Below are 16,528 nucleotides of genomic sequence, written 5' to 3' on the forward strand. Positions count from 1 at the left end.
TCATTTTTCAAATGATAATAAACAAAACATTTGCATAAAGCACATTTGTTCCACTCATATGTTGATAAGAGTATTAAAAACTTGAAAAATATCCCTCTAAGGTACATTTAGAACAGATAAAAAATGTGCGATTAATCACGATTACATATTTTAATCGACTGACAGCCCTAGTAAATATACATATATACACTGTATATCATCCATTCCTCCCCTTATAGGCGTTTTCGGCATCTTGCCTATCACAGCTTTGTAAGCTGCTGCCGGGGCTTTTTAGGACGAGGCATCAGAGTGGTCATCCCGTGTGTGTGTTGTCCGCCAGATACGCCAGGAGTTTCCTGATCTGGCTGGACGAAATCAAATGCAATGCATTTGATTTCGTCCAGCCAGATCAGGAAACTCCTGGCGTATCTGGCGGACAACACACACACGGGATGACCACTCTGATGCCTCGTCCTAAAAAGCCNCGGAGTTTCGCCAGCACACTCAGCCGCAGCTGTGTGGATCTCCACTCACAGTTCGCCACACACTCACGTGTGTGTGCTCAGGCTGAGTTCGGGCTGAGTTTCGCCGTGTCTCGCTTTCTCGCAGACCCCAAGCAGCAACCAGGAAACGACACCAGTAATCCAGCTCACACTGTCGGCTCCTCGAGTCTCCAAGGGCGGAGCAGCGAGCTCTGCAACGTCTCGCCAACACGGCACCCAAACCCCACGCAGCATTCTCATCTGTTTCTCATTTCTGGTTGCTAACAAACGCCATTGTAACACATAATCACACATCAGAGCACAGTGGGCTCATAGGGAAGGGGGGGGGGAGGAGCTCCAACAAGGCGTGTAGGACAGAGAGTGAATACACATACTATACAGAGATGCTGTATGAGAAACCAATGTGAGTTTGGAACATTGAACAATGTAAATCTATTCTAGTAGACCTCAACAATGGAATTATGATCAGTAGCCATGACATGGGACCTTTAGATTTAGAAAATGAGTCTGACTCAAATCTCTCTTTTTCTACCTTTTTTGGAATAGATGCATTATTTAACATTAGTAGAGTCGTGGGCATACTGCACGAAAGGCATTGAAGAAGTGATTGTATTGTGCATTTCCCACACTGCAGTCATTGCTGGTATGGCTCTGTGCTGTTTCCATTAACCTCCACACAGTTCTCCTGCCCTCTTTCAGATAAGCTCTGCGCCGTTCCCTTTATCTGTCTGAGTAGGTGAAGGTCACAGTCTGCGTTTGTGAGTGACAAGAGAGAGTGACCGTGACATTTCTGTTTCCCACACTTTAAGCATTTGGCAGTCTCTTATCTATCCTGACACAAACTGTGACAGTGGGAGAGATTTCTCAAATGTCAGCATTTGACTGAAACCCAAAGAAAATACACCCATTTTATAAAATACTCCCTACACTGTTCATATTATGGATAAGGGCTAAGAGCAGAGAGGTGACCTGGAAGATGTTTAGTTCAGTTTGTCCTCAACGTTGATACATATAACTTCATAAAGCAAGTTTCTGTCTGCATTAGTTTGCTCTGCTGATGTGTGTGGAGGACATTCTTAAGAGAAACTGATAAATAATTTGTGGACAAAGTTTGTCTTTTGTTATATTTAATAAAGTAATAAAGAAAATCAATAAACAAGTGAAATCCCGAATGTAGGAACAGAGCTACTTCCTCCTCAGAGGATAGAGAAGTTCTGCACCCAGAACACAGCGTACAGTCACGCTATATAGTAATGAGAATAGCCAACTGGTCCCACCCTTAAATTCCCTTAGGCATCATCTAAACATCCCCACCATTAAACCATAAAACCCCTCGTCCTTAACCATTTGCATATCCCCCTTTTTACACTTCCTTTTGCCCTCCTGCAATGTCAACCCTCAACATACAGTATGTCTCTGTTAAACACATAAGACTACAAATACAATCTAACAGTGTAAAAGGCAATCAGAGTATAAGACTATATGTTTTAAATGATTATACGATCATTTGACACGACAATGTGTAATGTACCTGATTTTGGGCGAGGGGAGGGTCGTGTTTGTAGGCCAGGCCAGCCTTGATGAGCGCCGTCAACGCCTCGGCCCCCCACTCTCTCATCCTGGAGTTTGTGTGCTGGCAGACCTGCAGGACACAACACAAAGACACACAAATGCAGACACATGCGCACATTGATAGATTTGATGCAGAGAACAGTGTTTTACCCAGCAGTGGGTGAGGGTGAAACAATTGGGCGACATACTGTGCAGCAGGGTCTGTGTGGTAAAGACTGGGATCCCCTGTGATCACAAGATATGCTGTGGCAGATTTATATAGATACACATGGAGAGGCCAGACTCACTAGAGAAAGGTACACAAATGTAATATCAAAACTATTTTCTTTTTAAGATTTTAACTTCATCTGTGATCCAAATGAATCATCTTTGCTGTATAGGGAGGTTTACTTTTATACAGAGTTCATACACTTTTTCACCAATGATTTTCCATGACTTCTCCAGGACCTTTATCTAATTTTCCATGACCAAAAAAATTACTCTTTCTCAGCGGTATCACTGAAAATGGTTTATTTTAACATGGAACAGGGAAATAAGGTCTGCATATGAAACATGTTGTGCCTGTCTAAAAGTAGGCTTACTAGCTTCTACAGGCTAAGGCAACTCAAATCTCTCACCAGCAAAATACCACAGTCAGTTAAATGCCATTTTACGTTTCATTACTATACCATACAGTATTTATTAAAGTTATAGTATTACTATTTCGGCGATTAGATAAAATATAAATTATATTTGATGCAACTTTAGTTAAATTTCCATGACTTTTCAAAAACTTGGGGAAAAATATTGTTTTCCATAACTTTTCCAGGGCCTGGAATCAGCATTTTGAATTTCCATGACTTTCCAGGTTTTGAATGACCGTAAGAACCCTAGTTTATAGCATCAGACTTACAATTCCTAAGAGAATCAAATCTCTGTTTTGCTTAGGGGAACAAAGACAGACTGTTAAGTACCTGTTCCCCTGCAGAGTCTAGATGGCCCATGTGTATCTATGATTGCATTCTAATCTTTAGTATACATCTTTTAATCAAGACACAATAAACCTGATATCATTTTCACATTTCAATTCAAATATAGAAGCTGCATTTGAATTTGAAGTCTGCAAAGAAAGATAGGCAGCGTTTTATCGGAGCATTAAGAACATACTGGCAGGAGCTGCGTCAGATTCAGAGTCTGTGACAAATCAGAGCTTCACGTTGGAAATTGCGCACAAGAATGCAAGGTCAAACACAGGAAGCGGAGCAAATGCACTGTGGACACATGTCGACTCCAACGTGTGGAAGCCAGACTGAGAGGAAATATCGGGGAAAAAGGAGATTGGAAAGCCAAAGATTATAGAGGAGGGAATCTCAGCTTACCTTCTGCAAAACAGACAGGAGTGCAAAAAAGAGAGGGGAGATAGACAGAGTAAATGTGAAGAAAACCTCTTAACACCTTTCCACACATAACAATGAGATTCCACAGATTTGAAGACGTGTGCCAATACCCACAGTGAGTAGTGAAATGTAAACTCAAGTTAAATCCACTTCTATGAATAACACTTTACAAACAACACGGTTGACTCCATATGTTTTAAATCCAAATTTGTGTCCAATATATTCTTACATTAAAAAAGCAAGTTGATTTGAAAGCATTCTGTACTCATGTTGCTTCATCAGGGAAAATACGCATGGGGCTCTCTTTCCCTCCTTTCTTAGATATTCCTGTGCCACAAACAAAAAGCTATGTCCCATGTACTGTCTCAAATATGCTGCGAATAATATTCCTTTATTATTTGAATTTCCAAAATCAGAGATATGCTCTAACAAAAATTAGCTCAACTTGGTACTGCCTTAAAACAGATGTGTAGACACAAAGAGAAAAAGCATCATTTTACATACACTGGACATTATTCAGCCCATCCCTCTGATTTGATCAAACTCTGGATTACTTTTTACAAACTGTCAGCCCCTCTCTAGCTCATTAAACTAGTTTTCTCCTTCGTGACTGTACCCCGCCACACGTGTGCCCCAGACTCCATGGAAAAACGTTCATTATTAGAGCTTTGGTCCCGGGTAAGTGACCAACCGGGTAGAAGGGGGCAATTTTGACATTCTTTTAGGTTTTAGCTTCCATTTTTATTATAGAGTTTGGCTCCAAATTACAGTGACATCATCATCACTGGAAAAAGTGACAATCACTGTTACCAAATGTACACAAACTGCTTACTGGACAAATTCCTTCTGCGCTTATTTGACCAATGGAAATGAAGTCGGATCAAAGTGTAACCGGTCAAATAAACACAGCTATTTCTGTACGAGGTCTGTTGACATCATTTCAACAGATTTATGAAACTAGGTCTTAACAGGGTTTTAATACACTGTGTTGACATAGGCTCTGCACATTATGGGATGTAGCTGTAAATAAATGTTACCTCCAACAGGTGGCCGGTGAGGGGTCTCCACAGGATCTCTATACGATCCATGTTGACCAGGCCGGTCTCCAGCAGCTTGGCCACAGCAAACAGAGAGGGCTCCTGGAACAAAGAAAATAGAAACCATTTATAAAGACTTCTCACATTATACCCTGAGCTTACTGATCAAAGGCATAGGAACGGATACCTATGATAGAGAGGCAAGACAACATCCATTTCTTGTACAATTGTATGAAGAAGTGTTATTCTTAGCCTACAGTTGATATTTTAACCAAAACAAAAAAATGACATATCCAAAACATCCACCAACCAAGTTATAGAGTAAAACATTATAGAAATATTGACCTTGTTGTTTCCAGAAGCCATTTCCATCGCCTCCAGTGAGAGGGAACACAGAGCGTTGATAAGGTGATGAAGGGACACATCATCCAGGTACCTAATCACATAATAAAAACACATAATGCTTTTTAATTGTTTCATTTCATAGACACAAAAAAACATATGTATGTCCTTTTGGTTATTATTAGTTCTAAGCAAAAAATGTAGCCATATTGACCGTTAGCAGCATATATTGGACAAGTAATTTGAGTTAATGTACGGTAATTGTATTTCATTGAAGTTTACTCACTGAGAGCTCTCAAACAGTCTGGACAGGATGTTGGCGATGAAGGGCAGGTCTGTCATCACGGCTGTGGTTAGCACCTTCAGTTTAATGACACACACACACACAGCCAGTTAGATCACAACCTTTAACAACGAGGTGGAAAACAAACAGTGTCATGCAGACCAAACACACACTCCCTAAAAAGACTCACTGTGCTGGGTCCCTCCACAGCTCGGCCAGGCTTCAGGACCCCGCCCGGCCCCGGCTTCAGACCCAGGATCCACACTAAGTGCTGGGAGAGAAGTGAGAAGGTGAATTAGAGTTGAAAAGAGGAGAAACTACACTTACATTCACAGATAAGGTCATTAAATGTACACAGACATACTTGAAGACACATGTATTAAAATCAAATGTTCAACCTAAATAAGAAGAAATGGAAATTATTCAATTAAACTCTACATCATCTCCCGTTACTAAAAAAGCACAAAAAAAAGACATATTTTTATAGTTTAGTCTATAAGATGTATTCTTAGCAGGTCATGTGTTTTCTAATAGGAAGAGCAAGCAAACATTTATGCATGTTCAAATGTAAATATGCTTTATTAGAGAAGTGGGGGAATTGTAAATGCACGTATGTGTGTGAGAGGGAGGGAGAGAACGTGGACTGTCTTGTCTGATTAGAAAAGCGTGTGTGTGCGCATGTGCGTGTGCGTGTTCGTGTGCGTGTGTGTGGTTGGTTAGGTGTTAACGTGTGGTATGAGGTGGTAGAAGTACCTGCAGTGTAGCCAGCACCAGCTGCCAGGAGGTGCCCAGCACGGCCCCGTGGCAGTGGGCCAGGTTCAGCAGGGTCCGCATGCACTGCAGGTTCTTTGAAGTGAGCTGACAGAGGGACAGACAGTCATATTATAGCAGATTGTAATACGCGTCGTCATGGCGTTAGCTTAATCACACTAAGAGAAATAGCAGAAGAAACTCAAACGTAAGGTATTACTAAAACTCAAATCTGTAAGTACCATAAAAGAAACACAGCCATCCGACTATGGTAACAAAAGAAAGTGGGACGCACACATAGTAATGTAAGAGCTTTGACCATAAATACAATAAAAAAAACCTCCTAGTTTTATTATTACCATGGGGATATCTCTAATTACAGCATATTGGTTTCAGGTTAGGGTCAAGGTTACTGCTCATGTATGTTCAAATGTTATTTCCCTCAAGGGAAATTTGATGCACATACTTGCCTGATCTGCCTATGTTCTTAACAGTTGTCCCTTACCTGAACTATTAACAGTTTAATGTGGCCGTTGCTACACATCAGACGTTGTATATAATAAATAATGAAACTTTGATACTCAGGACTCCCTTATCAGGGAATGTATCTTCCCAAACAGTTTGCTTTGTTTTTGCAGCTGTTAATATTTTTCTGAAAAAGTGTTGTATAATTTGTCTGGTTATATAAAATGGTCGCAAGCTTTATTCAATTATAATAATACTTAGTGTAACCATAGCCTCTTCGTAATTGTGTTTGTTTTTCCTTACCACCACAGTGCCCTGGGGCTGGGAGGCGAGGGGCTGCCCGACAGCCACCACCTGCTGATGAGATTCACTGGAGGGACTGATGATCTGCACAGTCTGGCCCAGGATGGAGTACGCTGTGGAGAAGACACGCAGACATGTGGAAACACACACAGGAGGTCTTGCCATGAGAGTCAGTAATGCACACAAACATGTTTTGTAACAAGCTCACGACATGCAAGAAAAGCTTTCCTAATTAACTCCAAAGCATCGTTATTTGAGACCCAATTTTCCGACTTTATCTCTACAAGCTAATATGCAAATACCGTCTGAGTGTCTGAGCGGTTGGTGTGAGAGCAGCTGTGTGAGTGTACGTCTACATTCCCCAGACACGTTACTAATTAGAGCCCGCAGTTAAAAAAGTTATGGATTAATGCAATAAGAGCGGGGCAACAGGGACCGGCGGCAGACTGCCATCATTTCACATGTTAAGCTCAGTTTAGCAGCATGCGCGTCTCACCGTATGGGAGATGAGAAAAGCTCATTAGAGTAACAAACACACATGACCAGAGGACATCCTCAGGGTCGGAAAGGGGACTTTAGGATGTGTGTGGTACAATTAAGCAAATCAGGAATACAAACGTGCATACCAGTCCCAAATGGTTTGCAGTGTTATCAAGGTAATTCAGGTATGTTTGTGTACAGGCAATTAGCAATGAAAGCCAGGGTCTACTTGGTGTTCTATGTAGTTTTGGATGGTTTAATAAGGAAAGATATTTACATTTGCCGGTGAGGCTGGCGGTGTTGCTGTTCAGGACAGTCAGGGTGTAGTGTGGCGGCAGAGAGGCCTTGCAGATGGCGGTGATGAAGGCGTCGCGGGGCGTCACCAGGCCCAGGCGCCCACACAGCGAGGCCACCGTCAGCTCTGCCTTCAGGATGTTCTCTGTGGCCGTCTCATCAGTGCTGACAGGACGGGACAGGAGGAGACAGAAATGCAGACGAAGTGAAAAATGTGTGCTGTTAAAAGCTGTTCTGTTATGTGTTTGCATGTAATGGATACAATTCCATCAAGGGAAGAGGTTGCGCTAGACTTTTTTGCTGCCCGTCATTTTGACAGACAGGATCGTAACATTTCCGTCAAAATCCAGAATTACCCGTTGGCCTTTACACAACCCTGACGAGGGGGGGGGGGAGAGCATGCTCGTTAACTGTCAACGGGGGGAAGAAAATATTCGGTTAACGCATCCTCTGATCAAGGGTGATTGCAATGATTGAATTTGTTATAAGAGGACGACACCTCTGGAGAATAGAAGCAGTAAGTGTGTGATGCAGTAAGACTAAAGCATGCTTGGCTTGAAGAGTACTTAGCATTCAAGTTGCTTGTAAAAATGCGAGTATCTGACTAAAACCACTACGGAACAGCCTATAAGACTGTTTCCTCTGAATTGCATTGCTAAAAATAACTTTCAAATACTGCACAAAGAAATCAATGTGTCCATGTTTGTTTTAAACTAAGCACACAAATGAATGGTTTCTTTTTCCGTATATTGAGGTTTTCCTAAGAGACATTTCATTATTTCCCTTTGGTTCCCAAGTGGACATACGCTATGACTTTAATAAAGCAGTTTGGTCAGAAACAGAGAGTAGAGAGTCCAGTTACCTGGCGTCTAGCAGCAGAGACAGAGCAGCGAGGAGACCGCACCAGCAGGCGCTGACCATCTCCTCCCACACCTGATGGGCTCCTGCGACAAAAACACAAAGCATGTGTGAGTTTAACAGTATTCCTAAAATATGTAATATGACCTTAAAAATGTTTGATTATCTTTTAAAATGATGTTATGGTTGATTGTATTGTGAACTGTATTTTAACTTCTATGACTTTTCTGGTATTATGTTGCCTTTGAAGGTGACTTTGAAGAGTCCTACCTTGAGACTTGAAATATTATTGTTTTGTTACTGAGCTTCTTTATTATGGAGTTTGTAGTTATTTTTAAATGTCAGATGTTGATTCCTCTATTTTCTACCCGCCTGCTTCAACTAACTCTGCTTTCTTGTAGCTTGTCTGTATGAATTCTCTGTTTTAAAATTGAATAACTTGAAGAAAAAATATAGAATCCAGAACTCATTTACAGTCCATTATCACCTGGGAAAAGAAACATGCCTCCATTTTGATCTCTTATTGGAAAAGAAGACATACTGGCCACCAGGGGTCATGGAAGTGCTTCCACCCACAATCCCCTTGGGTTTGGCCATGACGCAGTAAAACATTCTCACCGGGTTGTGGCTGCCACTGCTGACCAGGATGAGTTTCCCTGAACTCAGCAGCGGTCCCCTCCTCCACGGCCAGCTCCCTCTCGATCATGGAGGTGATGCCCCTCACCAGGTCCAGCAGGGCGCTGAAGGCCACCGACATGGCGTAGCCCTCGGGGATCGACGGGGGCTCCACCTTGTCCAGCATCTCCAGACTAGACGGAGCAAATTAGATAAAGATCATATCCTGAACTCAATACTGTCTAGAAGTCTTTCCGTAAATGTAAATGTTTGCATGTTCAAGCAAGGTAGGGCATATTTGAATATATTGCACCTTGTAATTAGAGGCAGTGCAAGGTGACTCAATAATATAATGTGCATATCAACTGTTGTATATAAAGTTTGACAATACACAGGAAGCAAAAATACATAAAAGTATACATTTTTCTTTGAGGGTCATATCATGGCATAACGCCTCCCTATACACAAACTACTTTTAACATCAATTAACATCAGTTATCCTGAGTATTCAGACTTCTTATTACCATGCACCTTACATCCCAAAACTGCACATATTTTATTTTTCAGAATACTATGCCCTATAATACTGTGCTTAGTCTCTGTATTGGTCCTTTTCTTACAATGTATCTTCTCTAACTGTGTTTATTTATGCAAAATACACCCCAAAGCAAATTCCTTGTAAACCTACTTGACAATAAACTTGTTTCTGATTCTTCTGTTCTGATTCGTCTGTGCATAAGCCCAAACAAATGTTACAAAAAGGTGTGTGCCTTACTCTCCCTCATACTAAGAAACAGCCTCAAAAAACCACCAGCAAGAATCCTAATTACAGCAAATAGACACCAATTTAGACTCTCTTTGCGACAGGAAGGCCTCTGGCTAATGCAATTCCCGGTATTACCCTACAAACACCGATGGCGCACAACAAAAGCATTTCAACTCCTCAAGCAGGTTTAAGCCTTTGATCTCTGCCCTACACTGATCCCCTGTTGTTTAACACGGAATCGTTTATCACCGCTTGCAGGATACAGCTAATTTAATAGAGATGGTACAGGCTTTAGGCAGAACCAAGATAGTTTCCCTACGCTTGTTCTCTGCAAGGAATTACATTTGTGTACATGTGAATGGAAAGAGATAAAGGGAGTCAGAAAGGTGAACTTCTTGAGTCTTTGTAGAAACAGTACTTACTAGGTGGCTTTGGCGCTGCCCTGGACGCTAACAGTCATGAGTGGGATCCAGGTGCCGCGGTATTCAAACGCAGCCTGCGTGGTCTGGTTGCTGTTGATCCCTCCTGGGCCCATACCCCCCTGTGATGAACCCTGGGCCCCCGAACCTGAGCCCCCTCGAGAGAAAGACAACAGGGAATAAAGGAAAAGAGATATACGAGGACACTTGCTACCAAATATCCATGACATTCCCATGATAACTTGTACATCATGTGTATTGATTTAAATGTTACTTTCTGAAGTTATTTGTTTAAGAATTCATGTACAATGCCTCTTAATCTGACTTACAGGTTTAATTGAAACATCTACAGACCTTAATCGACACAAAGAAAAGTTGTGTGTTGTCTTTCCTATGTCTCCACGCTCAAGGAACCACATTTGTTGAATAAAATACTTTACCACAGCCTTCCAGAGCTCAAAACGAGGGTTTAGTTAGTCTTAAAAATCAGTGTACTGACCAGCAGGTGCGCTAAGAGCAGCGTTGTTGCCCAGGTTAGGGAGGATGAAGAGGGACTGGATGAAGGATCCTAGAGCGTTGACGATGTCTCTGAAAACCTTCGTGGAGTGCTGCTTCATGTCGTATGACTGGCAGAAGGAACTGTAACGACACAGAACACAACATGAGTGATGGGATAAAGAAAATGGCCATTTGGGTGCTGATGGTGCATTATTACACCGTCACCGCTCTGCTCTATTTTTTCAGACTTTGCTCAACTTTCGTGACTTAGCTTGCCATCAGGTTTGCGCTTTGTCAGCCCCAGCACTGCATAGTAGCTGTTAGCATGCTAACGCTACATGTTACATATTGTCTTGTCTTTGTCTTTATTAGGATCCCCATTAGCACTAGCATGAGCATTGGCTATTCTTCCTGGGGTCCTCACACACTCAAAACATACATAAACATACATACAACAAAATTAAAACAAAACAAAACAGCTCATAATTGCATGAAATTTACAGTGAAATTAAGTGAAAACTAAAATGGTCATCCAATTATCGCCATCCTAAGGCCAAACAAAAGTAAATACAAATAAGTTTACATCATAATATATGCATACATAGCCACAGGCACAGTTCAAATGTACTTTATAATACTTAAATAATTTTTTAACATTCGTATTGTCTTGTCTTTATTTGTCTTTATTAGGATCCCCATTAGCACTAGCATGAGCATTGGCTATTCTTCCTGGGGTCCTCACACACTCAAAACATATATAAACATACATACAACAAAATTAAAACAAAACAAAACAGCTCATAATTGCATGCAATTTACAGTGAAATGAAGTGAAAACTAAAATGGTCATCCAATTATCGCCATCCTAAGGCCAAACAAAAGTAAATACAAATAAGTTTACATCATAATATATGCATACATAGCCACAGGCACAGTTCAAATTTACTTTATAATACTTAAATAATTTTTTAAGCAACCTTTTGAAATGTACTTGAGAATGTTCCTGAATGATGTGAACCGGTAAAGAGTTCCAGCTGATCATGGCTCTGTACATGACTGTTTTCTGTCCCATATTTGATTTATATTTTTTACAAACCTTCCTTCTATTGTATGTCGTGTTTGATAGTTATGTTGTGCATATTGCGCTATAAACCTTTGTGATAATATATCTGGTGAGTGAGTCACTGTAATATTTCTGACAATGTAATAAAATATAAGTTGACCTCTGTCTGACAGTTAACCATTTCAATGTCTCCAGCATTTCAGTGACTCTGGTTCTGTAGGAGCACTGCAGTGCACATCGTGCTGCCTTATTTTGTGCTACTTGTAGTTTGTTAAAATCTTTTTCAGCAGCACTAGACCATATAACCAAACAATAATCAAGCTGCGACAGAACCAAAGCATCCAAAACTTGTCTACTGACATCCATAGGCAAATATTTTACAATTATTTTTACAACTGACACACCCCTTCCCATTTTACATACAACATTATCTATTTGTTTAGACCAAGATAATTTATGATCCAGGGTTATACCTAGCAATTTTGTCTCCTTGACCTGTTCAATTTCAATATGGTTTAAATGTAGTTGCAATTTTGGTTCACCTTTTAACTGATGATTTGATCCTATTAATAACGATTTTGTTTTTCCCGCATTAAGTACCAACTTATTATTTATGACCCACTCTGATATCAGTAGTAGATCTTTATTCATAACATTTGTCAACTCTCTTGTAGTTGATGCTGCATAATATATTGTTGAGTCATCTGCATACATTACAATTTTAGCTTTTTCTAACACTAATGGTACTCTAGGTCATTTGTAAAAAATAGAAAATAAATGTGGTCCCAAACAACTACCCTGAGGTACTCCACAAGTGACTGTTTTCATCTTTGAGAGACTTCCATTAAAAAAAACAGTTTGACTTCGATTTGTCAGGTAACTTTCTAACCACCTCAGCGTTTCAAAATTAAAACCATATTGTTCCAGCTTGTGTAACAACAAAGAATGGTCAATGACATCAAAAGCAGAACTAAAATCAAGTAGTACTGCACCCACTAACTTCCTATTATCTAGTTCGCCCTTCCAGTCATCTGTCATTTGTGTTAAAGCGGTGCATGTGGAATGGCCAGGTCTGTAAGCATGTTGATACACAGTATTAAGTTTGTTACCTTCAAAGTATTTTTGTATTTGATTGAAAATTATTCTCTCCATTATCTTTGCTAATGCTGGTAATAAACTTATTGGATGGCTATTTGTACCAGAAAATGGTCCAGCTGGATTTTTTGCAAGTGGAATAATTTTTGCTATTTTCCATGCCTGTGGGCAAATACATTTATCAATACTCAAATGTATAATATGACAGATAGGCTCTGCAACAAAATTAGCAACATATCTAAGAAATGTACCAACTAAATTATCCACTCCTGGTGGTTTATCATTACATTTACCTAGTAGACATTCAACATCTGTAATTGTCACTTTTTCTATTTTAAATGTACACTTCTTATTTTTCATAATTAAATCCTTTATTAGAAATGTGGAGTTACTATTTATAGTTTGATTCATATTTCTCCTCAAATTTTTTACTTTATCAAGAAAATAATCATTCAGATGATTAGCAATTTGTACTGGTTTTGTCAAAAATGTCCCATCCTCAAGATATGTTGAGGTGGATTTCGGCTTACGGCCCATCATGCCATTCACTAAACTCCACAGTTTTTTCTTGTCATCCTTTATCTCTTTAATTTTATTTCCATAATACAACTGTTTTTTCTTTTTATTTAATGCTGTAACATAATTCCTTAACCTTCTATAAATTTGCCCATCTGACTCATAACTTGATGAGAGAGCTACATTTTTTGCATCATCTCTTTGTTTCATTAGATCCCTTGATTCCTCATCTAACCAGGGTGCTCTAAAGTTCCTTACAGTCTGTTTTCTAAGTGGAGCATGTTTATCAATCACCTGCATAAATAACAAATTAAAGACATCAAGAGCATCATCTGGATCGACTTTCTCAAAAACATGTTTCCAACATATCTTTTGAACATCCTGTATAAATGACTCTTCACTAAAATATTTCATTGATCTCCTCACAATTACTTTTGGTCCAGCTTTTTGATGCATCGCATGTCTAACCAAAATCCACTGAAGTTGGTAGGAGGTTGGGAGTCAAAAGAACTCTGGAACATTGCAGAGGAGTTGGCTATTCGTGTCCTGTGTTAAACCAACATTTGTAAACCCAGAAAAGTACCTATTTTGGATTAAATAATAGATTTACCTTTTTCGGATTTAGCAGTTTGATTAGTGAGCAATGCACTATACAACTCAACGTTTTAAGATAAGGTAAGGATGAGATAAGGTGTACTTTATTGATCCCAATTTGGAAAATGTTTGAGATGCAGCAGCATAAAAGACAAGGCATCGCACGAATAAACAATTCTAAAATGTCAACATCTCAAAATAGAAATACAACTGAATTAAAAAAGTCGAAAATATACATGTAGAAATACCAATTTACAGTCAATTAAATTAAAAGCAGGATATGATATACCGTACATAACTACTATTTCATAAACACAGCAACCATTAGGTCCATTGGAATAATTAGGCCGTCTGTAATGATTTGTTACTGCAATTGATATTGTCGCTGTTAGCTATATAATTCCTCATCACAGCAGCCATGTTGGATTTGAGACGACACTTCTTGGTCGACATTCACACAGTGCGCATGCCTTTACAGGGAAGTGTTTGAATGGAGACACAGGATTAATTATGTCTGTGACCTTTTCCTAAGTAGGTGAGGACACTGCTATTAAAAACCCTTTTTCTCAGGATGGTTCTGGGCAAAGACGGTTGTTGCGTGTCATTAATGTGATCACTGCTACGGTACGACCCAACGACAGATATATCGACCGTTCTATCATCCTGTTTCCTCTTCTTTATCACCACTGTTGTTGACCCTGAGTTGCCATGGACACCCTGGCATGGTGTTTGTATCTTGACATCATCAAGGTCATTGGTTAAAAGACTTTCCTTCAACTTTCCCATGAGCAGACTTCACCTCTCTGCCAGATTTCTACTGTCTTCACACACGGTATACAGTAATTACACATGTTTACGCAAATATCTTAAACTCAATATATATGTAAGAATGTTTTTCTTATTACATTCATCATACAATTTCTATAGAACTGTTTAAATCTCTGCTAAAAACTCGCCTATTTGCACTGGCTTTTAAAACTAGTTGAACATGAGATTTTCACATTTCAATATGTTTTTAATTATTGTTTTATTATTTTACTCCCATTGTGTTATTCTTATATTGTGTTTGTTCCCTGTACAGCACTTTGGTCAACTGAGGTTGTATTAAATGTGCTATACAAATAAATAAAGATTGACATTGAGATACCAACATGTAGATTTCCCTCCTTTCTAAAATCTGAATCAGTTAAATTATACCTTAAAAAAATGCCAATTGATTCTCAGTTAAAAATAATGTAAGAAACTGGATGTATTTTCTTTGTGTTTCATGTCTGTCCTGCTTAATATTTTGTTTACTGTAAATTGGTATTTCAACATGTATATTCTCGACTATTTTAATGCTGTTTTATTCCTATTTTGAGATGTTTCAATTCTAGTATTGTTTATTTCTGCCCTTTAATTTCTACTTATGTGCAATGCCTTGTCTTGTATGCTTACATTTGGTCACAATCTGATGAAGGACCCAAATGCAGCACTCGAGAAACCAAGGAGTATTGGCAATACACTTTGTGAAGCTGACCGTTGAGCGGCCCGACCAAGCAAGGAGGCAGAGGCAGAACGTCCAAAAATACAACCCGGTGTGGGCATTTATTAAGTGATTCACATCATTCACAGCCTCAATCCGGCTGAACATGTGCACACCGTCACCAACCACAGGGATTTTGCACCACACTACCAGCCTCCAAACAGACAGGGCAACAGAGCCTAAATACACACCCACACTAATCAAACCAACAGGACACAGGTGATGGGGGAGCAATTAGACACAGGTGGGGGGGGAGGAGACAACACAGGGCACCAGGTGAACATAATCAGGAGTAACAGAAAGAACGGGAGGGGGAACACTTTTCAAAATAAAAGACATGTGCAATATACAAGGCCGAAGCCGTCAGTCCATAGTGACAAAGTTATCCTCGTCACACAACTACTGCTAACGAATCTAAAACAACTAAGTTTCTCTAATATTTTGTGATTTGCATTTGATTTCGTCCAGCCAGATCAGGAAACTCCTGGCGTATCTGGCGGACAACACACACACGGGATGACCACTCTGATGCCTCGTCCTAAAAAGCCCCGGCAGCAGCTTACAAAGCTGCGATAGGCAAGATACCGAAAACGCCTATAAGGGGAGGTATGGATGATATACAGTGTACATATGTATATTTAGACATGTTCATTTTGTACATTTCTAAAAATAAAGTTTGATGGAAATACTTAGTAGCCTTTCTTCCCTGAATTTTTTTCTCCTATAACATATCATTTATATATATAGCAAACCATGATTTGATTTTTCATCAAATAGTAGTAGTTTGTTACAGGTAAAAATAACTTACTCTTCTATAACAACAGTTGTAGGTACAGTTTGGTTAGTATAGATATAAAATATACGGCTGTACTGATGTTCCGCTCAGAACTTCCGGTTCCTTCGTTAAAAAGGAATGCATTTTTTCTATAGGGTTTTGGAAAATAGCTCGAAATAAGGTCTGTGGTTGACACAAATTTAAGAGATAAATCACGTTTTGTTCTACGACATCAAATACATCAGCAGTGACCCCACTGGTGATTTTTGAAGAGTTTACGTGTCTGAAAAACGATGGTTGATACCAAGTGGCTGAATAGGACTACAGAAATTGTCGAGGCCATTGTACGTCATTACGCCTAACACGTACACACTCCCGCTAANATTTGAGTCAGACTCATTTTCTAAATCTAAAGGTCCC

The 16,528-nt window shown here is 39.7% G+C and overlaps 1 protein-coding gene across 1 annotated transcript; it reads right to left on the reverse strand.

The window, feature by feature from the left end:
* Positions 1 to 1,678: 1,678 nt before the first annotated feature.
* LOC104947662 (protein MON2 homolog) lies at positions 1,679 to 10,704 on the reverse strand. The gene is made up of 14 exons (XM_010773721.1): positions 10,542 to 10,704; positions 10,046 to 10,190; positions 8,861 to 9,051; positions 8,247 to 8,328; positions 7,368 to 7,549; positions 6,611 to 6,723; positions 5,846 to 5,950; positions 5,283 to 5,363; positions 5,096 to 5,169; positions 4,813 to 4,903; positions 4,468 to 4,569; positions 3,413 to 3,415; positions 2,014 to 2,124; positions 1,679 to 1,696 (listed from the first exon to the last, which is right to left on the reverse strand). Exons 1-14 carry the CDS (start codon positions 10,657 to 10,659, stop codon positions 1,679 to 1,681), a joined length of 1,416 nt encoding a protein of 471 aa, XP_010772023.1. The 5' UTR covers positions 10,660 to 10,704.
* Positions 10,705 to 16,528: the final 5,824 nt, after the last annotated feature.

The sequence above is a fragment of the Notothenia coriiceps genome, unplaced genomic scaffold (genome assembly GCF_000735185.1).
Source record: "Notothenia coriiceps isolate Sejong01 unplaced genomic scaffold, NC01 NC01_scaffold00012899, whole genome shotgun sequence".
NCBI lineage: Eukaryota > Metazoa > Chordata > Actinopteri > Perciformes > Nototheniidae > Notothenia > Notothenia coriiceps.

Coding starts and splice junctions, on each gene's coding strand:
- LOC104947662 (XM_010773721.1), bottom strand. CDS start 10,659: ATGAAGCAGCACTCCACGAAGGTTTTCAGAGACATCGTCAACGCTCTA. Junction 9,052..10,045: donor GGCAGCGCCAAAGCCACCTA/GTAAGTACTGTT, acceptor TGCTCCGTCTAG/TCTGGAGATGCTGGACAAGG. Junction 5,951..6,610: donor AGCCCCAGGGCACTGTGGTG/GTAAGGAAAAAC, acceptor TCCCTCTGTCAG/CTCACTTCAAAGAACCTGCA.